This window comes from Molossus molossus, unplaced genomic scaffold (assembly GCF_014108415.1).
Source record: "Molossus molossus isolate mMolMol1 unplaced genomic scaffold, mMolMol1.p scaffold_m16_p_5, whole genome shotgun sequence".
Lineage (NCBI taxonomy): Eukaryota > Metazoa > Chordata > Mammalia > Chiroptera > Molossidae > Molossus > Molossus molossus.
The window spans coordinates 107,801,943-107,828,865 of record NW_023425388.1 but is presented as its reverse complement, the minus strand read 5'-3'; the positions used below and the strand labels follow the sequence as shown (position 1 = coordinate 107,828,865).

At 41.0% G+C, this 26,923-nt stretch overlaps 1 protein-coding gene and 2 pseudogenes across 2 annotated transcripts in view; 1 reads left to right on the top strand and 2 right to left on the bottom strand.

Annotated features, from left to right (window-relative positions):
• The first annotated feature begins 7,491 nt into the window (after positions 1-7,491).
• LOC118617032 lies at positions 7,492-8,501 on the top strand (annotated as a pseudogene).
• Positions 8,502-9,243: 742 nt separating this feature from the next.
• TRPC1 (transient receptor potential cation channel subfamily C member 1) overlaps positions 9,244-26,923 on the bottom strand; it is an 82,889-nt gene continuing 65,209 nt past the window's right edge. For both annotated transcript variants that reach the window (XM_036242793.1, XM_036242794.1), the window contains 4 exons: positions 15,154-15,329; positions 13,260-13,461; positions 12,778-12,972; positions 9,244-11,115 (listed from right to left, as the gene is read on the bottom strand). In XM_036242793.1, the coding sequence (XP_036098686.1) occupies positions 10,888-11,115; positions 12,778-12,972; positions 13,260-13,461; positions 15,154-15,329 (801 nt within the window). In that variant the 3' untranslated portion in view covers positions 9,244-10,887. The remainder of the gene's footprint in view (positions 11,116-12,777; positions 12,973-13,259; positions 13,462-15,153; positions 15,330-26,923) is intronic.
• LOC118617581 lies at positions 16,261-16,727 on the bottom strand (annotated as a pseudogene).

Below are 26,923 nucleotides of genomic sequence, written 5' to 3'. Positions count from 1 at the left end.
TCGATGCTTAATAAAATATTTTTAAATGATATGTATGTAACAGCCATTAAATATTTTCATATAAAGTAGGACACTGGAAAAAGGAATATTTCCTGCAATTTGCATAGAAGGCTACCTTTGTAATAATTTTCACTTTGCTAGAAGACTTCATATTCTGAGAGCTTGGGGGCTGGATGGATCCATTAATGTAAACAGACTATAATTCTCTGCAGAATCAGAAAACGTTAGTGCTCACATGGTGTCCCTCAGCGATCTAGTCCAATTCCTTTGTTTTGTACTGTGAAGTGGAGCTCAGGAACTGGTCCAAGCACACACTTCCCGTGCCCCGGAGCCGGCTATCAGGCTAGGGGTCCTGGCTGCGGACCCAGTGCCTTCGCTGCCATGGAGGAGACCCTCGCTGCCCAGGGGAAAGCCCTCGTGTCCTGACTTACAGAGCTGTCCTTGTTTTCCTGGCTAAGTTTTAACTGGTCATTTTATAGGACTTGGAAGTAAGTCTGACACCCCTTTCCTGTTCATTCCCAGTTAACTGGGTCGGGCTGTGTCTGCCAGGATGCGCTGAGCCTTGGAGAAATCTATTTTCACTCAGTAGCAGAGGAACTGGGAAGGGATTCCCCACCATTTGCCCAGAGCTACTTAAATGCCACTGTACCTGCAACAGGTGTGGCCACCAACCGTCAGGAGGTTGCTGGCCAGGAGCTGCGGAGAATGGGACAACCATCCCTATCCAAAGAGGGTAGAAAGAACATTAGGGATGAACACAGACTTGAATCACAAGGTCTCCCATAGTAGACGCAAAGTTTTAGAAACGAAATATGCTATGGAATAAAAATCTAAGTATATGCTACTTGAAACACACAAGGACGCCGAACAGTTGAGAAGAATAGAAAAAGATAACTATACCAGGAAAATATTAACAAAATAGATATGCCTTTATTAATATTAGAAAAATAGACTTTAAGGCATTGCTCAAGATGAAGATTACAAGGAGATATAACAATTATTTGAATGCAGCTAATATCCTTCAAAATATATAACAATCTGGTATTGTATAAATGGAAATTGAAAAGTTTATCATCACAGTGGGAGATTTTAACACTTTTTTCCTCAGTAAATGGCAGATTTAAAAAAAAAAAAAAAACACAAAGATACAGGAGCTTTGAACCACACAGTTAACTAGATTCACCTGATGGATAGAACAGAATCTCAGTATGAAACGGTTTAAAAACTCACCCACTTACTGCACCATGAAACAAATCCCAACAAGTTTCAAAGAACTGGTAATATACAGTCTTCCTTAAACAACAAGGCAAGGAATAATTAGAAAATAATAAAAGTAGCCCTGGCCGGTTTGGCTCAGCGGTTAGAGCGTCGGCCTGCGGTCCGGAGAGACCCGGGTTCGGTTCCCGCTAAGGGCATGTACTTCGGTTGCAGGTTGTCCCTGGCCCTGGTTGGTCGTGTGGGTGGCAGCCACTCGATGTGTCCCTTTCACGTCGATGTTTCTCTCTCTCTCTCTCCCTCTCTCTCCCTCCCACTCTATCTGTACAAAAATTGGAAAAATGTCCTCGGGTGAGGATAAAAAAAAGAAAATAATAAAAGTAAACAATAATAAAAGCAATAAGGAAAAAACCTGATATTTGGAAATAGAAAAATGTGCTTTTAAATAACTCATGATCAAAAAGAAATTATAATGGCCCTGGCCAGTTTGGTTCAGTGGTTAGAGCGTTGGCCTGCGGACTAATGAGTCATGGGTTTGATTCCAGCCAAGGGCATGACCCTCGGTTGTAATTCGTCTCCGGCCCTGGTTGGGGTCGTGCAGGAGGCGGCCACTCGATGTGTCTCTTTCATGTCGATGTCTCTCTCTCTATCTCTCTCTCTCTCTCTCTCTCTCTCTCTTATTCTCTCTCTCCCTCACTCTATCTGAACAAAAATGGGAAAGAAAAGTCCTTGGGTGAGGATTAAAAAAAAAGAAATTATAAAGGAAAATAGAAAAATATTAAAAATGGAACTAATAAAAATGTTAAATTAAATTTTTTAATGTATGGAATGCAGTATAAATAACACTTTAAAATTTATAAATGTAAGTGTTTCAATTATTTTTTTAAAGGTGAAAATTAATTTGTGAATGATCTAAATTAGGAAATTAGTAAAAACAACTGAATAAACTTCAAACGGCCGGAGGAAATAAGCGTAAGAGCAGAAACAGTAAAATAGTCATCATAAACAATGGAGGAAATCAACAAAGCCAAAAATTGGTTCTCTTCAATGACTAATATAATCGACAAAATTAAGAAAAGAAGTGGAAAAGGACAAGAAAACAATTTAAGACTGAAAAGGGCACCTACCTACAGTTGTTGCAGAATCTTAAAAGGCAGTAAGAAGATATTCTGAACCACTTTGTGTCAATACGTCTGAAAGCTTAGATGAAGTGGACAAATTCTTAAATGGGGGAATTTATCAACTCGGTCCCAAGTAGAAATAAATACCTGGATTGTCCTATAACCATTAAAGAAATTCAGTCAGTAATTTAAAATCATTCTTCAAATAAAACTCTAGGCTCAGAGAGAGGGTCTACCAAAAATCTAAAGGCTAAATACTACTATTCCAAAGAAAGAAGCAACACTCTGCAATTTTTTTCTATGAGATTAATATAATCTTAGTAACAAAGCTTGAGAAGACAGCAGGATCTAGAAACACCATCAGTTCAATTTCACTTATGAACATAGGTGCAAAAATTCTAAACAAAACATTATCAAACAAAATCCAGCAAACCAAATAGATCACGATCAAGTAGGATTTATCCCAGCAAAATGATTGATTTAACATTAGAAAATCAATGATCATACTTCATTGTATTAATAGATTTGCAATACCAAGTAGGGAGTATTAGGTACAACTAAACATTCAGACTCATAAGAGTATCACTGTCCTCTTGGTACCAGTATCTTCAGAAAGATATAGCAAGGAGACCACTGCTTAACAGGACCATGGCAGACTTTCTACTTCTGTGGGGATCTTTGCAAGCAGTGGGGCAGCTGTTCACATAGCCATCATGGACATGTTTTCTTCGGCCTTCCTGGATGATATCTCTGATGCCAGAAGACAAGTTTCACATCTGGTGGGTGCAAACATTCCAACTTAGTGAGGGTGCATCTCCTCAGAAACCAGTTATCTCTTGGAGGAATTTCATAAGCATAGCTTCAAGACACCTCAGAGATGACATGCCTAGTTATAAGTGACACACACACAGAAACGCTGAACGCTATGGCTCCCCTACCAGCTACCTATAATTCAAGTATAGTTTCACCCAATCCCATACAATATACCAATCAGGATCCACTTTTACCATCAGCAAGTTTGCCTAGCAACATAAATGACATACTGTATTGTCAGATCACTAGGTAAGTTAAACAAAAGTCAACTTTTAAAAGAATGAGGAAAGGTATTTTTTTAAGCCCTATTCACAATAGATTAAAGGAGAAAAATAACTTGCTCTTAATGAACAAAAGAATTTGATATAATTCAACATTTATTCATGACAGTAAACCCTGAGTACATTATAAATAGAAGGGAAATTCCTTAAACTGATAAGAAACCCTGCAGAAAATCTCATATATAATGATGAAATATTGAAAGCATTTTCTTAAAGATCAGCAAAGACAGAATGCCCAAAATCAACATTTTCATTAGAAATTGTACTGCAGACTCTAGTCAATGTAATAAGGCAAGAAAAAGAAATAAATTATATTGGGCAAGAAGAAATAAAACTATTATAAAGCAAAGATGATATGACTATTCAAATACAAAACACAAAGTAACCTGCAAGTAAGTGATTAGAATTAATAGAGTTTCACAAGTTTGTCCCTTAGATGTATTTTTATACACACAAGCCCTAGCCAAAGGACAAACTTTTGAAGCTTAATATTGAATAGCCTTTTTTTTTTTCTTTATTGCTTTTAGAGAGAGAAGGGAGAGGGAGAGAGAGAAACATTGATGAAAGAGAACATCAATTGGTCACCTCCTGCACGTTCCCTGTTGGGGATTTGGCCCACAACCTGGGCATGTGCCCTGACCAGAAATTGAACCAGCAACCTCCTGGTGCAGGGGTCGATACTCAACCACTGAGCCACACTGGCTGGGCTTGAATAGCTTTTCTAATGAAGAGAGAGAGACACACACTGAGAGAGAGGAACCTCTAGATTGTTGAGAGCAAGATGGAGAAAATGAGGCTTACCTATTACTTATCTGGTTGACTGAAACATTTTTTAAACATACATTTACCTCTGACATAAGCTGCTTTGCCTCTTGTATTACTGTAGTTTAATTAAATTTAATCAGAAATTTTGTCTCTTAAAAGTGGTTATTTTTAAAGCATGTACCTAGCACACAAAATTCTTACTAATTTTGAGTTGCATATCTTAAATATTTATTTCAAACTGGGGATAGAAAGAGCAGAAAAACACATGTGAAATGATCAAATGAAAGGAAACACTGTAATTGGTAATTCTAAATATATTTTCAAAAAACACAACACATTTGCAAATGGGACAGTGACGCCAGAAAGCTAGCAAATTAACTTGCAACTGAGAAATTCAGAGTAGCCATTATCCCTGGTAATATTAGTATATTCTTAGCATAATTCTAAATAATTATACCCAACTGATTTTGTAACAGTGGGGAATTATAACCCACCCCACCATTCTTTTGACATTGTTTTCGTAAATTCTGACTAATACGTAGCTTGTAGATAAACAGCATGTTTTTATAAGAATCCTAGGAACTCTGACCTTCAGTCATCCCAGCTCTGGAAGAATTGATGACCTTCAACTGTAAAACTAGGATGATGTAAAACCAGAATGATGCACACTAGACCATCATTTGACCGGTTCTGAGGTCCTTATTAAAATGTACTGTGCTAGTCTGCAGGTAGAGAACTTTTCAACACTCTCCCCTTGATCTCTTTGTTCTGCTTTGCCTCTCCATCCTTATAAAAACCTCTGCCTGTACTGAGATGTTGAGATGAGCTTTGGACAAGAGTCCCCATCTTCTCAGGCGGCCAACCCTTGAATAAACCTCTTTCCTTTTTCACCAGCACCTGTCCCATGAATTTGGCTTTTATGCTGGCAGGCAGTTGAATCTCAATTTTGGTTACAATTTTACTCCCAGGGCCTATAGCCTCAGCCTATTTGATATTTTTAAAATGTATTTTCCGCTTCTAGGAATATACCCTAAAAAGCCTGAAACCCCCATGTTCATAGCAGCACTATTTACAATAGTTAAGATCTGGAAACAGCCCAAGTGTCAGCTCAACATCAGTAGACGAATGGATAAAAAAGCTGTGGTACATATACACAATGGAGTACTATGCAGCTGTAAGAAAGAAAGATCTCTTATCCTTTGAGACGACATGAAGGGACCTGGAAAGTATTATCCTAAGTGAAACAAGCCAAGCAGAAAAAGACAAATACCACATGATCTCACTTATATATGGAATATAATGAATATAACAGTCTGAAGAATAAGGTAGACCCAGAAACATGGAAGTAGGGTACACACTGACAACCCTCAGAAGAGGGGGTGGTGGGGGGTGGGAAGAGATAAACCACAGAACTTATATGCATGTATGCATAACCAATGGACATGGACAACAAAGCTGGGGATGGGGCGGGGGGTATGGGGAGGAGGGTGTCAATGGGGTAAAAAAGGAGAAACATCTGTAACAAAAATAAAATTTAATAAATAAATAAAAATAAAATGTATTTTCCGAGAAAAGCAATAATTTCCATTTCGGTGCAATTCCAATAAAAATCTCAACACTTTTTTTTTTTTTTTTTGGTAGAAATTGATAGGCAGATTCCAAAATGTATATAAAAATGTAAATAAGTTAGAGTAGCCAAAATAATTTTGAAAACTATAGTACAAAATTCTTCACCTGGGCATTTATTACTGTATTTCATCTGCTATGTCATGTTAGTGATGGGTTACCAACTTTAATATTTAAGCAGTTTTCTTTTGGATTGATAATAAATTTGAAGATTCCAGTTATTTTCTTATTTCTTTATTTCAGTATGTTGTAGCATTATGTATTTTTGTCAGTTTTATTAAAGTGTAATTTTTATACATTAACATTTACCCTTTTTAAGTGTACAGTTTGATGAGTTGTGCAACCAATCTTCGCCTCCCACCAGACCCTAGTAACCAATGATCTCATTTTGGTTTCTATAGCTTTATCTTTTCTAGAACGTCATATAAGTGGAATCATATAGTATGCAGTCTTTTGTGACAAGCTTCCTTACTTAGCATACTTTAAAGATTCACCTGTTAGTTTTTTCCTGCGTTAACTTGGCTAGGCCGAATTATGTCTCCCAGAATTCTCTTCCTTGCATGTTTCTAATAGGGTGGGCCACAGACCATTCAATGTGGAGCTGGGAGGGCAGAGGTGAAGTGGCTGCCATTTTGGTTTTTATGGAGGCAATTTGCAGCTCATACATGTAACTTACTTGCTGGCTCAATTAGTTGGTGTAGGGCAGACTGGCCTACAATGTTCTACCTGGCCTTGGATCTTCCTTCAGCTTCTCTGATTCCTGGGCCAAGTGTGTGTTTAGCAACCTAGCAAAGAGCAACTTTTCCCACAGGATAACCACACAAACAAGGTTAGAGACACAAGTGTCATGGGACTCAATCAGTCCTCATGAGTTCCAGCTTGTTCTCATTTCTTCCACTTCTCACTGATCCTCCCTTACCATCTCTGCCTACCCTGTGAACTCCAAGCTCCAGCCCTAGATGCAAGAACCTCGCAGAGAATGCTTAACCAACTCCAATTCTGTGATGCTAACCCCCGCAAACAGATCACGACAGAAACAGATGTGGTGCCCGGTTGTTCTCTTTCTCTGATTCCCTTTTCTTACTGAATAGCTTTCCACTGGATAGATGTATAATTTGTCTATTCATTCACTAGTTGATGAACATTTTATTGTTCTCAGTTTGAGATTTAATCCTCATACAGGTCTTTGTGTGAACTTGTTATTTCAAAATATGATATTTATAAAAATGATAATAGCACCCTGGCTGGTTTGGCTCGGCAGTAGAGTCTTTGCCCATGGAACAAAGAGTCACGGGTTCGATTCTGGTCAAGGGCAAGTACCCCAGTTACGGGGTTCGGTGCCCAGCCCTTTTCACTTATTTGCATTGCCTGCACTCTGAGCCACTGTGATCAGCCACTTTTTGCTCAAATTCTTTCCACTCACCTTCATCCTTCCTCATGGCTTTGGTGGCAGCCCCCACGCGCGGGGCTCTGCTGCCCGGTTGCTTTGTTCCTTTGTCTGCTTGTCCCACTTCCTTTTTGAAGATTTTTCGATAGCTATTTAGAGAGAGAGGAAAGGAGAGGGAGAGAGAAACATGGATGGGCTGCCTCGTGCACGCCCTCCAACGGGAGGAGCCTGCAACCCGGACATGTGCCCTGACCCAGACCTCACCCAGCAACCGCATGGGACGATGCCCAACCAGCCAGGGCACTTCTTGTCCCTCTTGGCGGAAGAAATGGTCCAGGTTCCGCTGCTCGGTCTGGGCCACGGCCTGCCTCCTCCACCGGGATGGGGGAGGCCAGCGGTGGGCTGGCCCCGGGGCTCCACCTCCGGCTGGACGCGGGTCGCGGGTCGTGGAGGCACGTGTGCGTCGGGAGGCGGCGGGAGCCCTGGAGCCGCCGAGGCTAACGTCACTGCAGGGCAGGAAAGGATCGCGCGGCCGGCCGGGAGCTCCGGGGTGAGTGCTGGAGCGGCGGGGCGCGGGCAGGAGCTAGCCAGATGTTCTGGGGCGCGGGCAGCAGCTGGCCAGATGTTCGGGGGCGCGGGCAGGAGCTGGCCGGATGTTCTGGGGCGCGGGCAGCAGCTGGCCGGATGTTCTGGGGCGCGCTGCCGACATGGTTCTGACAGTGTTGGTGACGATGGGCGGTGCGGCTCTCCGCATCCCTCGACCAGGAAGGAACTGGCGCAGCCTGCGCTGGAGGAAGTCATGTTACAAAGCCTCACCATGGTACTGAGGACAGCATGGATGGTCACGAAGACACAAAAGTTTCAGAGGACGAAGTACTTGTCTTCCGATTGCAAATGTGGCAAGGGTAATGAAAAATGCCATGCCTCAAATGGAAAAGATTGCAAAAGATGCCAAAGAACGTGTTCAACGATGTGAGTCCATCATTCACAGCATCTGAAGCAGGGAGAGGCCATGAAGAGGAACCGAAGGCAATCAACGGAGAAGATACCCCTCTGCCTTGCCTACCTTAGGCTTTGCGTTATGTAGAACCTCTAACATTATACCTCCAGAAACTCAGAGGCTATGAAAGGAGAGAAAGGATTGGAAGAATCACAGCTACAGAGGGACTAAGTGAAGAGCTAACAGAGGCCCTTACCAACTGGTTACCAGCTGGCTTAGTAACTGCAGACGGTCAACAAAATGTCATAGTAACAGATCTCAGGCGTTCAGCACACTCAGTTTTCGGGATCTGAAGGAATGACAGTGGGGAGTGCAGGGAAGCAGAGACCGAGAAGGAAAGGACGTCTGTCTCTATATTAAATCGCTGGAATGGAGCTTCTGATGCTTCACTAACTGAGGTGTTCGTTCTGACTTGACAATCTTTTCCATGAGTGATTTTAGAGAAAATTTGGATTTTAAAGATATTAAAATACTTTTATAAGAGTTTGTCACTCTGCATGACCCCTGCATGCATTGTATATTGCGATTTATTAGTGAGATTTGTAGACAGTTTATTTCATACTGAATCATGTTGATTTTGCGATTCAGGTAAGCAGCTGGGTTCATTCATGTTTACCCTTTTAATAAACTATAAGGGTAGCCCTGGCTGGTTGTTCAGTGGTTAGAGCAGTGGCCTGTGGACAGAAGTCTTGGGTTCAATTCCAATCAAGAGCATGAACCTCAGTTGCAGTTCGGTCCCCGGCCCTGTCTGGGGTCATGTGGGAGGCAGCTAATCGACGTGTCTCTCTCACATGGATGTTTCTTGCTCTCCCTCCCACTCTGTCTGAAAACTCTTTATAAAAAGTTACATGTAATTGCCACGAGGAAGGGGTACAAAGGTGTCTGAAGGTGATGTTTTCCATTTTAGGCCCTTCTTACCACGATTTAAAGAACAAAACAAAACAGAGTTATATGCTTTAAAGAGTGAATTTGATGATGGGAATTATATCTCAAAAAAAGTATAACGATAATACAATAGACTCTGTCAATTCATAATCAAGTTTTATTCACCTTTCTTCTGACAGTATGCTCTTATTAAAAAATATACCTCATAAGTAATCCATGCACACAGTCGGCACTCCATAAATATTTTTATTTAATAATTAGGTATTTTTTAGAATGACTAAAAATCCTGATGTAAAATCCCAATTGAGAATTGCATAATTCAATTGTAGACAAAATATATAACTTTACAATAAACATTTTTATAAGAGTATGCCCCAAAGAGGGTACACTTACAATTTGAAAAGTAAAAAGCAAGATGAAACACAATACTGCTACATTCAGACAACGATCCCTGGGTCGGTGGTGCTTACAGACCAAGGGCTACCTGTGCCCCTGTGGCCTTAAGACCATCTGACATTCAGTTAAGAAGGTAATTATAAACCTATTAACCTCTTAACTTGAAATGTTGCAAGAATATATAAGCAAGAACCTGTGAAAAAATTTTTAACTACACCCTTTGTATGAACATAGAAAAAAATTTAATATATATTTTATTCTCTAATTTTAAAAAGTCAATACTTTTCATCTTAAGCAGCAAGAATGAACACAGATAAACATGAAGTCACTTTTAGAGAAGCTATAGTAAATTCTGTGGAAAATACTTTGGGAGAACACCTCAAGAACCTTACTTCAAATATAAAACAGATCCTTGCATTAAAGGGTCTTCCAGTGTTTACAAAAATAAAATAGGGTGTGACCACACATGATACAGAAATATCTTCTAAACCCTTATTTTGGATTAGCTTTATAACTATGAACATTCACTCCAACTTGAAAAAGAACTATAGCACTATTATGATAACAAAAAATTAAAAACTATCAAATGCTTAACCTTATAGAAGAAGTACCTGTGCAAACCTATGAACATAGACACATACTCTATAGCTACAAATAAAAAGTCTAACTATATTTTTCAAAAACAATATGATTCTATAAAAATTAAACATTTGGGTTATATCAATACATGGAAATGTATATATAAAATACTATTAAGTGAAAAACAAAATTTAAAATGTAGTGATTACTACCATGTAAAAGTAAATATATTACAATAACAAAACTGAAGTGAAATTAAATTATAGAGAAATAAATAGATTTAAATATTCATTAAGGTTGTTTCTTTGTTACTTAGGACTATAATAAAAAGTAGACTATTGTTTTAGATGAAACTATATTCCTAAATGATAAATAATATTATACATGAAGTCCTAAAACAGAGATTTTATAAACCATATTTCAATATTTCAAGTTATTCCATCAACAGAGATCAGCCCACATTTACTATGTTCATTTGTAGAACTTTCTGGCAATGTGCACAATTATATCTGCCTTTCTTTAACATAAACAGAAAGCACTTTAGAGCATTGTTCAAATAAGAAAACCAAGTAGCATGCTCACAAAACCTATCTACTTAATCTGCTTTGCTTCTGCAAAAAGCCACCAACAGAGAGCTTTAAAAAACTAATTCTATACACATATTTTACATAACAGATTTATGCTATAAATATTTTAAAGAATGGCTTTTACATAATTCTTTATTTCAATATATATCTTATTGATTTAATTGCAAGTTATACAAACACATTCTTTAAGATTTATTATTGAAAATTATTCTCTACATGATCTAGAAAATGGTTAATTTCTTGGATAAAACATAGCGTATTTAGAAGTCCGAAAGCCAAGTAAATCCCTTATTTCATTTCGGAACTTTGACAGATCTTGGCGCAGCTCATTCAGACTCTCCACGGTTGCCTGATCTGTGCTCTGCATCTTCTGTCTCACAGAAGTCAGGTAACGGTGCACCAAGCAGCACATCACTTTCTGGTAGTTTTCATCTCTCTTTTGTTTCAAATTTCTCCATTCCTTCAAAACAAACAGGAATAGGGTACTAACAGTGGGCATAAACAATATTTAAATGAGGTAGATTTTTAAAAAATATTCACAGATACAGACATATATCTTCTAATGCTTTATTAGACCATGCTTTTGCCACTCGGTTATAAAATAACATTCAACACTTGCTTAAAACAAATATAGCCTGCATATTTGCTTCATTCATTCACATGTATGCCTATTTTGATTCAAAAATAGTTGTAGGGATCCTCAATTTATAGGAGGAATTAGCAAACTATGACCCACACACGGGTCAAATTGACCCACTTCCTGGTTTTAATGGCCTGTGGGCTAAGAATGGTTTTCCAGATGAACATTTGTTACTAGTTTGGTGACTGGGAACAGTAAATTTTTTTTATCCTTACCTGAGGACATTTTTTGATATTTTGTTCAGGTAGAGTGGGAGGGGGAGAGAGAGAGAGAGAGAGAAACATCTACGTGAAGGGGACACGTCGAGTGGTTGCCACCCACACGACCCAACCAGGGCCCAGGACAAACTGCAACCGAGGTATGAGCCCTTAATGGGAACCGAACCCAGGTCTCTCCAGACCGCAGGCCAAAACTCTAACCGCTGAGCCAAACCGGCCAGAGTGGGAACAGTAAATATTTTAAATTGATTTTTTAGAGAGAGAGAGAGAGAGAGAGAAACATTGACTTGTTGTTCCACTTATTTATACATTTAATGGTTGATTTCTGTATGCACCCTGCCTGGGGACTGAACCCATAACCTTGACATATTGGTATGATGCTCTAACCAACAGCTACCCAGCCAGGGTGTGAACAGTAATTTTGAACCCCAATTAAACAAAATGTTATCCTCCCCAAAACAGAATTCCATTCTTTTCATTAATAGATCTGTATAACAAAAATTATTACTGAATTGTTACATTTTTAATTTCATCAATAGCCCAGCCAGTGTGGTTCAGTGGTTGAGCATCTACCCATGTACCAGAGGCTGCTGGTTCAATACTCCGGTCAGGGCACATGCCCAGGTTGTGGGCCAAATCCCGGGGGTGGGGTTGGGGGGGGGGAGCATGCAGGAGGCAGCTATAAGATGTTCTCTCTCACTGATATTTCTATCTCTCTCCCTTTCCCTTCCTCTCTCTCTAAAATCAATAAAGAAAAAAATGTTTAATTTCATCAATAAGTTTAGTGGAAATTTATGTTCTTTCTTGTTATATTACTACTCACATAAATTCTTGCTTTTGTCTCAGCCTGTAAAGTCTAAATTATTTACTATCTGGCCCTTTACAGAAAGTCTGCCAACTTCTGGTTTATACAGCAACATGTACCGAGTTATTCATGTATTGAATAACTTTCGAAGAGCCAGAAAAATATAAGCTGACTATAGTAGTCAATCATTATTTATGCTCACAGAATAGGGATTCTGAATATTTTTCATGTTTTAAAACCTAAAAAAGATTACATGAAAAAACTGCAGCTCTATCTCTCATTCTCAAAAATATTTATTGAATTTTTACTTTGTTATGTCTATGCCATGCCTTAGGGATACAGGAGTAAAAGAAAATATCAGACAGTCCCAGGCCTTGAGAAACCTGTATATTTATGCCTTAGGAAACATCTGAGATTAGGAATTTTTAAAACTTCTATGTTGCAGTTCTAATCTCTTACCTTTAAACTGTTTTGCCGTTTAACCTTGCCTTTTGATGTATGAGAGCAAATCCACTTACTGAGGCTACTAATCATATAGCAGATAGTCTTTGGTGAAGGAATGATGTTAAAAGGTGGGGGTAACGTACACTTGTCATCAAAGTAGCTAAGCCACAACTTCGCACGAGCAAACTTCCATTCTTTGTCTTCATGATTCTACAAAAGGCAACGAAGGAGCAGCACAGGGTACGAGCGCACGTGCACACACAAAGGGGTGGGAGAGAAAAAGGGATCGTTTAGATAATTTTAAACTGTCCACATGTTTCCACATCTTGTAGGTAAAAATTTGGTTCAAGATTTGCTGTTAATATACATTACTTGCATTAAAAAATCTTCTTTTAAAACGATACTAATTCTTAATTCGTAGACTATTTGGTGCCTTATCGATTGTATGCAGTGGTGTGGCCTGAAGAGAGTACAAGTTTTGAATAGTGGACACTCACTGCTATCAGCTGGAAGCTTTTATGGAGCATGGCCACCAGCAGCTTGGTGAGCACAATCACAACCACCACGTTGTATGTCCCGACAATGACAGCTCCAACGAAGGACTGCAGCTCTTCTCCGTAGCTGAATCTTGTGACAAAGATTGCCACATGTGCTAAGGAGAAAATATACCAGAACAAAGCAAAGCAAGTGCCAATGAACCTGTAAAGATGATTACATTTTTGTTTAAAAGAAAATTAAAGAAATCAATTAGCAAAAATGAAGAATTCATTTATATCAACATTATGTAAATAAAATATTGATAATCCAAGAATAATACTTTATAAATTAAATAAGGTGAAGCCAACAGTACAGATAACCTTACTGTAAACAAAGAGACTCAGAAGGAAAAGAGATTATTCCTATTTAATCTGTTATTGCCTTTCTGTCTCCACTCAACACAGCAACGTCTATGATCCTTTAATGCCTAATTAGACTGTCACTCCTCTGCTCAAAAATTTAAATGTCTATCTCAACTGCCCAAATCCTTACAAGGGCCAACAAGGCTCTACAGGATCCCCATTTCCTTTCTGCCCTCATCTCCTACAGCTCTCCCTCGGACCTTCCACACCCCACCACACTGGCCTCCTGGCTTTCCCTCAAGATGCAGCCACACTCCCATAGCCGGGCATCTGCCCGCCACTCCCTCTCTGCCAATGCTCGTCCTCCAGATGCCTCCTTCAGTGACTGCCCCTTCACCAGCTTTACATCTCTACTTGGATGTCTTCCCTTGTGGGGCCTCCCCTAACCTATCTAAGACTGCACCTCTCACACATGCATCCCCCTGGCCCACGCTTTGTGTCCTTCGCCCTTCTCACTGTGTGACACACTGCATATTTTATTTCTTTTATTGTCTGCACCACCTCATGCGAATGTAAGTTCCATGAGGTAGTTTTGCTCACTGATGTTTCATTCACTCAGCACTTAAAAGAGTGTTTGGTATGCAGAAGATGTTAGATGAATATTTATTATTCATTTAATCTTACTCCCTAAACAGGATGACATGAAAGTAACTGAAGAATAGTTGGTACATAATGGGAACACAACAAATGTGCAATTCTGCACCCAAGCTTCTCCATTATTTTATTTAAGAATAAGGGGTGCCCTGGCTGGTTTGGCTCAGCAGTTAGAGCGTTGGCCTGTGGACCAGAGAGTCCCAGGTTCGGTTCCCACTAGGGGCACGTACCAAAAAAAAAAAAAAGAAGAAGAAGAATAAGGGGCACCCTGGAGGGTTTGGCTCAGCACTTAGAGTATCGGCCTGCAGACCCGAGAGTCCTGGGTTCAGTTCCCACTAAGTGCACATATCTCGGTTGCAGTTTGTCCCCGGCCCTGTTTGGGGTTGTATGGGTGGCGACCAGTCAATGTGTCTCTCTCACACTGATGTTTCTCTCTCTCTCTTCCTCCCTCTCTCCCTCCCACTCTATCTGAAGATAAATGCAAAAGTGTCATTGGGTGAGGATAAAAAAAATTTTTTTAATAAAAAAGAATGAGGGGTAACGAGGACCAAAGGGTCGTGGGTTCAATTCCAGTCAAGAACATGTACCTGGGTTGCAGGTTCAATCCCCAGCCCTGGTCAGGGTCGTGCAAGAGGTAACCAATCAATGTGTCTCTCTCACATCGATGTTTCTCTCTCTCTCTTTCTCCCTCTCTATCTCCTGCTCTATCTGAAAATAAATGCAAAAATGTCCTCGGGTGAGGATAAAAATAAATAAATATTTCTTATTAAAAAGGTTTCTTAAAAAACACTTGAAGTTCTATTTCTGTAGGTATTAATTCATACATAGGACAATAGAACCTATATAGGACAATAGAAAGAAAGAAATATATTTATTAACAATTTTAAAAGACACTCACGAATGGAAGGTGTCATTGCTCTGCTGCTCACAGAAGATGCCCACACAGTCCTTCTGTTCTTTCGGGGTAGAATCTTTATCATACAACTGTGTCAACCCAATTGTGAAAGAAAACAAAACAAGAAGAAACATCCCAAGAAATTTTCCAAAATCTTGAAGCATCTGTCCCATTGAAATCTGTGGATAGATTACATAGGTGTTCATTAAAATTATCAGAAAAACAAAATATTAAATATTAAATGACCAGGCAATAAAAGAGAGACAAACAAAAGAGCCAGAACTACTCCTTTTGTTCCATCTGGTTGAGACAGTTTAGCACTTTTATTTTATTTTATTTTATTTTATTGGTTTATGCAACTTTATTGAAGAAAAATAAATCAATTACTAGCAGAGCTATTCATTAATCACTCACCACTGACAACTTGCATCATGTATTCAGTGCTATATTAAACAATGTATTGGAAGACAGATTAACCAATAGCTCCAAGGCTCCTAACAATTTAAATGAAAATTACAAAATGTTTGAGACCCTATTTTGGAATACAAAGGATGTTTGACTTTCAATTTCCATTCTCTGTAGATCAAGAACTGGTCATTCCTTTATTGACACGCATAAAATACATCACGTTTCCTGTTCTACTGATGCTATAAATTCAATACCAATCCTCCAGCCACATCCGTTGAGCATAGAGTATATCACGTAACCTCAGACCTCTAACGGTGGAAGGCTTAAACAGAATGGATGCTGCTAGAATGCTGCTGCTTCCTTTGATGTGACACCTGAGCACCCATCTCCCTCCCCCTCAGATGAGTTCTTCAGCATGTAAGAGCAGTGAGGAATGGTTTGTCTCATAACCAAGTTAGGGTGAAGACACTGGCCACATAATTCACAAGCTCCATTTTTTTAAAAAATTCTGAATCTTGGGCAACTGTTCTCTTGTAACTACTTTACAGTTTCTAAAAGCAGTTATTGTCCAAAGCTGGAAGAACAAGTCTTCTCAGAAGAGCATGTGAATGAAGAGAGGGAGATAAACAAAAAATAAAATTAAAAATGATGAGGTCTGATAGAGGAGCAGCTGGATAAGAAAATCAAAACAGGAACAGTAATTTAAAATTTATTCCAGCTATAAAGCAGGTTATTCTGACCTGGCATCTTCTGAGTCCATTCTCGAGATATTCTGCTGCACTTCTATTTTATAGATCCATGCAGTCTCTGGCACTAGGGGGTCATCTGGGTTTGGATCACATAGCAGTCAACAGATGGGTAAAAGAACTTAAGAAATAGTGAATGCAGGCGACCACTGTGATCTTAGAACATTGAGACAAATGCTGCCATTACTGTTAATATTTGGATGATAAATTCTTGTTGTAAATGCAACTTTAGGTGGTTTGAAGGGGTAGTCTGCAGGAAAATGAATTGTCAAAGAGAATACACTGCCTTGATATGGACTGTATTAGGTTCCATAATTGTGGGTGCCAATAAAACATATCATCCCCAAATGGACCCGCAGAACTCTGTGCTGGAGGGTCACGGGCCAAATCACTATGTTCCTTATTAATCCTTTTCAGCACCATAGTATGTCTTTGTGTCTGGTTCCTCACTATCTCGGTGTGTGCTCAGAGGTCTGGCCAAAACTCGGGATTATCCTGGCGGCAGGGAAGGACTGTCTCCCGTCTCACACCGGCTCTGCTGGGCGCAGGCGCTTGGTGTTGAGGCGGCTCTCGTGCTAATCTCGTGGCTGGCTTCCAGTTTAGCGCTTTAACCATGAAAGCCCAGCTGCCTGCCAAAAGCCATTCTCATCACTGCCACGTCTGCAGATGATTTTGCTGCTGAGAAGGTGGAGGTAGAAACATGGAGATCTAAGAAAAAGCCTATTTTGTAAGGAATAAAAGGAAATTTTCTTGCTCAAATATAAAGGGAAATAAATGCTTATATTTATAGCTTCTTAAAGTTTACACATATATAATCAATATGACATAAAGTATTTATTTTTGTAACCAGTCCTAAACCTATTCCTCAAGGACAGCATTTCCTCCTCTAGGACTAATCTCTTTCGCTGAGGTAATTGATTTTCTTTCATGTTGGCTCCATTATAAAAAAATATTATGTGTGCAAGCTAGATGAGAAGGTCCAGTATTGATATGAGCATCATTTGTAATGTAGACATATGTAGTGCATCTGGGAGCTCTATCCAAGCATAATGTCAGTCTTCTTCAATACTTCCTAAAAATCTGGGGAATTAGTACTTTTCATAAATTCTTAGTGTAAAATTGGCATACAAATTTGGAAAATAATTTGACACCACTCTTTGACTCAGCAATTCTTTCCCTACGAATTTAGGCAATAGAAAAGACGTACATAAAGATGCATATATCTCCGAGGATAGTCTCTGCAGCACTGTTAGAGGTAGCAAAAAATTAGAACATCCTACTTGTTAAACAACAATGGTTAAACAGAATGGTACAGCTATGTGTGCTGCATAGAAAGGTGTCCATAAAATATCAAGTCAAAAAAGTAGGGCATATAACAGTATTATAACAGCTCCCATTTCTATTTTTTGAAGGATATATCAGATATATATTTTTTCAGACAGATACGGCTTCATATGCATAGGAGACCTCTGGAAGTTTACACAGAAACTGGTAATAATGCTTATCTATAGGAGATAGTAGGGCTAGGAGTTGGAAGGCAAACTTTTCCACTTTGAATTTTCTTTTCTATATGCATTTATTACTTAAAAAATATTTTATTGAGGTTTTGAAAGAGGAAGTGGGAGGGAGACTAACATCGGTGAGAGCGAAGCATCAATCGGCTGCCTCCTGCACACCCCCTACCAGGAATCTAGCCCGCAACTGGGGCATGTGCCCTGACCAGGAATCGAACCAGTAACCTTTCGGTGCATGGGACGACGCCCAACCAACAGAGCTACACCAGCCATGGATGCATTTATTACTTTTAAAGTACAAAGAATACAGTGTTTAAAAATAATCCTTCCTCAAATTTAACCAGGTCAAATTTATATAATTAAATTCAGCTTCAAATAAAATTCCTAATTGCCTCAAGTCTGCTAAAATAACATAAGCCACTCACAAATGACAGAACACTCTAACCGCAGGAAAGTGGTCAAGCCCGGCTACCCACTGAAGGTAGCCCACTGAGTAAGTACAAGAGGCGTGCCGAACTTCTTTAGGCACATCACAAGGCTCCGCAGTGTGAGCGGCCTAACTTGCACATGTGACTAGATTATGTGGTACTTTCAAAATCTTATGCTTACCTCACTTGCTCACCACCTTGCAAAATTCTGACAAAAGAAACGGAGTTTTTAGAATCAGAAAGCTCATAATGTGTGGTCCACCTTGGAAAAGAAATCATCTATTCAGATTATGAGTGCACAGAAAAAAGCCATACCGTACTGGTAGAGAACTTAGTGAGTGATGACAGCAAGAATCCAATAACTTCTTTAAATGACTACAGAAACGATTGCCTTTGAAGAAAACTTAGATGCTGTAAACTTATAAATAGGCTTTTCCAAGAGTGACCATGCATGATGTTATAATTTTAATTTAAAAATGTAGTCCCCACCCTGGCCAGCTTGGCTCAGCAGTTAGAGCATTGGCCTGCGGACCAAAGGGTTGTGAGTTCAATTCCAGTCAAGGGCACGTACCTGGGTTGCAGGTACTATCCCCAGCCCTGGACAGGGTCATGTAGGAGGCAACCAATCAATTTGTCTCTCTCACATGGATGTTTCTCACTCTCTCTTTCTCTCCCTTCCTCCCTCCTTTCCACCCTAACAAAATCAAAGGAAAAAGCTCAAGTGAAGATAAAAAAAAAATTTTTTTTTGTCCCGAAGTAGAAGAGAGTAATTTGACTTTAATATGAAGGTGAGCAATATTTAGTAAGAAGACCATGAACTTCCTGACTTACTCTTTAAAGCATGCCGTTGGTTCTTGTGTAACACTGAAACCAAAAGCAGGTACAGTGGGAACCGCGAAGGTGACATCAGCTCAAGGAGCACGCTAACCATTTGTGGGAAAGGCAAACACTAAAAACAGCACATTCACTTTAGTTTAAGAAAGAATGTTTACTTACTTAAAACATATTAGCAGTTTTACTTGAGACACATGAAAAGAATTAAGAAGTGGAAAGAGAAAGATAATTAAGATATCAGTACTGAAATTTGCATAGCAGCTAACACTAATACTAATACACAGAGAAAAATATATACATCTTTCCTAGTAATCAGAAAAATAGAAATTAGAGAAAACTACTAAGATAGTGTAACAAAAAAAACAGCACTGAATGATATCAATGTGGTGAAAACAATGCTTTTACGCTGCTTATATGACTGAAAGTGAACACATTCTTTTGTAGAGAAGCAGAAACACTGAGGCACTCACTCTAAGGATCACCTCTTTTGATATGTTAATGCCACTGAACACTTATTCTTAGAAGATGATTTAACAGAGGCAAAAAGCCTCATACACAGAGCACTGTGTTGAACAGCAAAAACATGCTGACAAAAGGAAGCAGGAACTTCTAGTCATTCTTCCAAACCTTTCTCCAGAAAATGCCATAATTGTCTATCTAAAACAGTGGTTCTCAACCTTCCTCATGCCGTGACCCTTTAACACAGTTCCTCATGCTGTGGTGACCCCCAACCATAAAATTATTTTTGTTGCTACTTCATAACCGTAATTTTGCTATTGTTATGAATCGTCATCGGAAATATGTTTTCCAATGGTCTTAGGTGACCCCTGTGAAAGGGTCGGTCGACCCCCAAAGGGGTCGCGACCCACAGGTTGAGAACTGCTGATCTAAAAGTTCCCCACCTCCTTTGCATGTGTAATAGTATTCAAATTTCTTTCAGCCTCACCTTCCCAGCTGTAATCTATGGTCCAAGTACAAAGGCCATCCAGTCCAGCTGGTGTGGCTCAGTGGTTGAGCATGGAACCATGCACCAAGAGGTCACCAGTTCGATTCCTGGTCAGGACACATGCCCAGGTTGTGGGCCCGATCCTCAGTGGGGGGCATGCAGGAGGCGGCCAATCGATGTTCTCTCTCATCAATGTTTCCATCTCTCTTTCCTCTCCCTTCCTCTCTCTAAAAAAAACACAATAAAAAATAAATTAAAAAAAAGACATCCTGTCTTCTCGTTTACACTACTCTCCCTTTGTTCTTTGCCAGGCAAGCATCATGTGCTGTCCCTTCAAGGCCCAGATCAAATGTCACTTCCTCTAAGAAGCTTTTCTGACTCTCTCCAGGAACCCTCTCGGTCATGCTCCAAAGCACTTTGCATATAATATCTAAACTACTGTTTTTCACTTTATATTAATATACAGTGGTCTTGGCTTTCCCATTAAAAATTGGGAACTGGGTACAATAAAGATTTAGTTTTCACATAACAGTTCCCATATACAGCAGGGCTTGTTGAATTAATACATGAATATGTTCTAGGACAATGAAAAGGTAGGAAAATTCCAGGACAAGTGCAATAGGGAAACTGAGGCAGAAAAATTAAAGCCAAAAAGCTTTGCAGGCCCCTTGTAGCAGGGTCTCATCTAGAGAACAAAGGGTTGAATCCTCTTCTCACAGAAGAACGCAGGAGAGGAGGTGAAGGGGGAGAGGAGGAGGAGGAGGAATCAGAGACTTAGAGCAAACCACCCTTGAGCTGTTAAAACAGCAGGGAGGAAGGGGAGGGAAGAGTACAGTCTTATCTCACTGTTTAAAGAGAGAAGCTAACAATCTCAGGATTTAATTGTCAGGTACTTCCCATAAATTGTGGAAAAGCCATGACAAAGAAAAAGGGAGACCTTTAGAGCTAAACTGTACCAGGATATCCAGCAGAGGAAATTAAAAAAACGACTTACAGACAGGAGAGTATAGAAGGTAGAAACCCCCACCACCCCCTCTTCAGCTTAGCTGAGAGCCCATCTGTGCTTCATTAGCCAGATGTGTAGATTTGCTTGCCTTGCTTCTTTAATAAATGTGCATGCTGTAACTTTTTAAATAAACTCACTTGCTTTAATGTTTTAATAAATTGACTTTATCACCATGCCATCAAGGTCTCTCATACGAGAAGACAAGGGTCGAGGTTGGGGACAGCCCTCTTCCTGATTCAGGGGGATATCCCATAACACCTCTCTGGGGTCTGGGAGAGAGGCCTGTCACATTTTGGTGCCATGATTCGGATCAAAGCACGTGACTGAGAGCTGAGCTGGATGGCTACCAGTTAACTCTTCACTGCACGGTGCTCCTTGATTCCCTCCAACGGATCGCAGCGAGTTCAGTCCCTTTGGGGATTTCTTTTTCTGTTTTGCCATCGGGGTTAAGAGGTGGCAGCATAACAAAAATTAGCAAGATATACTAGGGCAGGATATTGAAAATAAAACCAAATATATGTTTGGGTCCCCCTCAGCTCTGAAGATCAAAGAGGCAACATTCCTCCCTGCACCATGAGTAAGGGTCTTTCAGAGGTGTCTGGGGTTGAACCCTGAGATGTGCAGCGGCTCACAGGGACTCCAGAATACAACTATAATTAAACCTTGACCGTCCGGGGAGCACACATAACGCCTGGTCACCCAGCGCTCTGGGTCCTTCCAGTTCTAGACAGCAGGTGAGAGAAACGAAGGCACTAGAAAAGGAGCGAATGGCAGGACAGTGACAAGCCACGGAAGCACCTTCCACAAACAGCACACTTTGACCCACTACATAAAACCCTGAAGCATGGCCAAGAAAACAATAGACTTAAAGGGCCAATCAGCTGTCAGTCTGCAGCACCTCTCTGCGCCCCTGGGACTTTTGGTAGCTCTATTTTCATCTGTACCCTTTGCAGAAAATGCAGACAGAGAGAGGGCTGCATCTGTGGGTAGGAAGGGGAAAGAACCCATTGGGGACCCCTCACGTTTCAGACATAGTACCCAAAAAGCTCAGAGGAAGTGCCTCCCTCATGTTGTCTTTACAGAACTGACAGGAGAGACACTGGCCTGAAGCAGTTAACAGCTCCTGCTGGTATGTAAACAAAGGCTTGTGCCAGACACTCAGTTAAACAAACTGAGGTTAGGACCCTAAAGGTGTTTGCCAGGCTAATTAGGGCTCTTCATTCCTCCACACTAATTAGGGGACTGGTTCCATACCAATTATGGAATAAATGGGATGAAGGAACCTTTTCATGTTTATAATCCGGGCTCTGATACCTAATTCTGAGACTCGAAGTCAATTTGTTAAATGTCTTGAAAAAGCTGACAGGCGCAGCAGGAGATGCTGGCTTTGAGCCTCACCACACTTAGGGGATGTCAGTGGATGACCTGTTCAAACATGGACACGGGAAGGACTGCCCGTGCTGTTCAGGCATCTGCTATGCATGACTCCACAGGACCCATGAGACAGGAGGAGCAGACAGGAATGAAAAATGTTCAGACATTCCAGTGGACAGATGTATTGGATAGCAAATTCTTTTTGAGGGGATGAGAATATTGCAAGAATCTGGAAGGGTCCCATCTTTACAAAGGCTGGTGAGACAAGAAATACTACAACTCTTATTCCAGCAGGGCCTTTGGCAGAAAAGACAGGTCAGTAACTGGTGGCATTGCTGCCCAAATGGAATAGGAGTGCACCCAGCAGGTGTGAGGTCTACCCCCACAGCACAGGGAAGGAGGGGGCAGAGGCATGGGAGATTTTAAATCAATTGAGAATAGGGCCATAAGGGGGGCTCAGGACACCAGCGTGGAGTTGAGTGAGTTCCTTGTCAAAGTGGGTTTAAATCCATTCCCAGGATACCCTGGTCAGTAGTAAGGGCCACCCGAAGCCAAGGTAGACGTGTCCACAGGTAATTGCAGCCAGGGAGTTACACAATAAGACTAGTTAAGCCTGGAAACCCACACCTTAGAAGGGACATCTTCTCCAGGAGGTAACATAGGAGACAGAAGAGGGATGCCCATTCTCTGCTATGATCTCTATTCTCTTTCAGATGGGGAATCAAAAGTCAGTACCATATGATTCGCCTCTGGGATGTAATTTAAGAACTGGGACAACTTCGGCCCTCAGATCTTAAAGAGAGAAAGATTGATTTTTCTTTTGTAACATATCTTGGCCCCACTATAAATTAGGAGATGGGGAAATTTGGCCTGGAAATGGGGGTCTAAATTATAATACAACCTTGCAATTAGACTCACACTGTTGAAGGAAGGGCAAGTGGACTGAAATACCATATGTCTAGGTCTTTATGGCCCTGAGAAATAACCCACAATCATACCAGAACTGTAAGACAGGCCCTGCACTCTTAGCAGCCATAGCAAAGAAGGAACTGAATCTTGAGAGTGAATGCCCGACTCCACCCATGGTGCCTCAGCAACCAGCTGCCCCAGAACTAGCACCACCCTATGCTGAATCAACTGGTGTGTGTGTGGGTGGGGGGGGGGGGGTAAAATAATAGATTCCAAAGGAAAACAAAAAATACCACCTTGATTCTCCCCTTTCAGGGAAGCCCCAGCACAGGGGCAATAACAAGAATTCAGGTCCCATTTAACATGCAAGATTTAATAGGCATAAAGGACAGGCTGGGGAGTTTTACAGTTGACCCTGGCAAATGTATCCAAGAATGAAGGAAGCTCACCTTAATGTATGGTTTATCTTGGAGGGTAGTAATCTAATTCTCCAAGAAGACCTGACCACCTCAGAAAGTGATAGTGTTAAGGAAAACGCATTAGCCTATGCAAATGAAGTCCACATACAAAATAAAAACTACCCACCAGGAGTGGAGGCTCTCCCTTATTCTGATCCTAACTGGAACTATCATTCAGAGAATGGGAGATGGGACAGAGACCACATGCTTTATTGCCTTCTGCAGGGAATGAAAGACTACCAAAGAAACCTGTTAATTACAATAAACTGGCAGCTACTGACCAAAGTCCCCAAGAAAATCCCACCTCCTTCCCAGAAAGGCTAAGGGAAGCTTTGATCAAATACACCAATGTGGATCCTGTGGAGCAATTATTCTAAAAGATAAATTCATGACCCAGTCAGCCCCAGATATTAGGAGGAAACTACAGAAATTAGGACTGGGACCAGCTACCCCACTGGAAGAGATGTTAAAAGTAGCATCCTTGCTATTTTACAGTAGGGATCAAGAGGAGGAAGAGAAGAGGGCTTTAGAAAAGGAGAAACGCAAGGAGAAAAGGCAGGTCCAGCTTATTATTGCCTTGCAGGGGCAGAAGTTGATGACACCACAGTATCAAATGAATTAAAGGACACCTTCCTCACAGTCAGAACAGCTGCTTCTCAGCTCACTCCCGGCCCCTAAGAGCAGCTGCCCCTGTTTAACTCTTTCTTTGCTACAAAATACAAAACTGCAGACACTTGTTTGCAGAAATGCAGGCACTAGTTTAACAGCCCTGCCATTACCAGGAGTGCAGCTGTTTATCACCCAGACCCTAGCATGTCATTTCTAAGAAAGTAATAAGTAGGGAGCCTGTCAAAGGACTTGTTCGGGTCTGTTAGGGGTCTAGCACTTTGAGGCTGAATTTTATCTAACAGACAGCCCCAGATATCAAAAGAAAGTTACAAAAACTAGCTTTAGGACCCCAGACTCCCACTGAGAAACTGTAGAAATAACTTTCAGTGTTTTGAACAACAGAGACAGGACAAAGAAAGAGTAAACAAGCCATCCCATAGAAACAAACAGCTCAGTTCTAAGCCACCTCAAGGGCACTCATCCTGGAACACAAGGAACATCAAGGGGCCAATGTTATTTCCGTGCCCAAGGGGACGCTGGGAAAGGGAGTGCCTTGGGAAGGGGCTTCCTCAAGGGCTGTGCCCCTCTGCTGCAAGTTTGACCACTGGAAGGACTGTCTCAGGGGCTAGAGGGTCCCCGGACCAGAACCTACTCACACTACGGCCTTGAATGGACATGGCCCAGTGCTCCAGTTGCCCCGCCCCCACACTCCCAACTAAGAACATCATCATTGAAGGGACAAAGCCAAGGGTAACCCTAACTGTGACCAGTAGGCCCATTACATTTTTATTAAACACGGGAGACTGCTTGCTCTGCTCTGACTCACTCACCAGGGCTCTTTGTTCCAAACCCTGTTAATCACTGGGGAGAGAGATGGGCATCCTCAAAGCTACCATGTCACTCAACCCCTCATCTGCCGCCTCAGGAATCTCACTTTAAGTCCCACGTTTCTTATAAATCTGGGGTGCCCCATTCCCCTATTAGGGAGAGACCTAGTCTAAACTTCTGGGTAATTAAAAATGTAAGCAAGATTAAGGTAATTAAAGAAAAATTTATAAAGTGAATCTTCTAAATGCTACCAATTCCCCTGCTAGAGGGCTGGAGCTGCAGCAGGTTCCTTGTACAAGCTGCAGAAGCTGAGAGGAGGGGGCCACCCCCTCCTTGTCAGGGAAAGAATATGATACTTTTGCATTCAAGCCTCTGGAGGCCCAAGAATGACTGAGGGTCCAGGTCAGGCCTGGTCTCTTCCCCTGGTTCTTTCCAGCTCTGTCATGGTTCACAAGGACAGGAAATAAGGCAGTGTCCTTGCATAGACTACAAAAGCTGCAGGGTGGGGGGCACTCCTCCCCTTATAAAAGTAGAGGGGATAAAAGGGATGTAGTTTTAAACTGAAGCCGCTAAAATGCCCAAGCCAAGTGTTTTACTATATAGATTTAAAAGAATGTTTTTTCCACATCCCCGCTCATCCTGACTCCCAGTACTTGTTTGCATTTGAATGGATTGAACCCCAAACTAGGAAAACTTGTCAATACACATAAACTGTGCTCCTCAGGGCTTTAAGGAGGATTCCCAAGTTTTAAAAAAGTACTTGTACAAAGGGTTAGAAAAACTCCAAGTGACCGAAGAAACCTTCCTACAATATGTTAATGGCCTATTTATTTCTAATACTAACAAAAAGGCCCAAATAAGCCAGCAGGTCCAATATCTAGGGTACTTACTTACCCCAAGAGCCAGGACCCAGTCACCCTGAAGGAAATGGCCATACTGGTTTAGGGGTCCCAAAAATAAACAACAGCTTTGAGGATTTTTGTAAATAACTGGCTTCTACCACCCATGGATACCATATTCTAGGAAAAAGGACTCTAGCCAAGCTATACCAAAACCCTCTGAGTCGTGGGTGTCTATGTTACCCATAGGTCTCACGAAAATGAAAAGTACACCTGAAGGAAAAGTTACAATTGCCTTGTCCCCCTTAGATCAGGCAGGAGGAGACCTCCACAGCCAGATGTAGGGAGGGACTACGACCAATTGTCAGCAGGAAGCAATTACAGAGACCGACCCTCCTTCCTCATCAACCCAGAAGGTTTTAGGGATGGAAGTCCCTGAGGAGGGGAAATGTTATAGGACAATGACAAGCTAGGAAAATGTTGGGACATGTAGAATAGGGAAACTAAGGCAGGAAAACTAGAACCAAAAAGCTTTGCAGGCTGCTTGTAGCAGTGTCTCATCTTGAGAACAAAGGGTTAACATCTCTCCTCACAAAAGAATGCAGGATAGGAGGAGGAAGGGAATGAAAGGGAGAGAGGAAGAGGAGGAATCAGAGACTACTTGGTGCAAATCATCCTGAAGCTCTTAAAACAGTAGGGAGGAGGGGGAAAGAAGGGTATAGTCTTATCTCAACCTACAGTTTAACGGAAAGCTATCAGCCAGGATTTAATTGCCAGAAGCTTCCCATAAATTGTGGAAAAGCCATAACAAAGAAAAGGTGAGAACTTCAGAGTTCATCTGTACCAGGATATCTACCAGAGGAATTAAAAACAA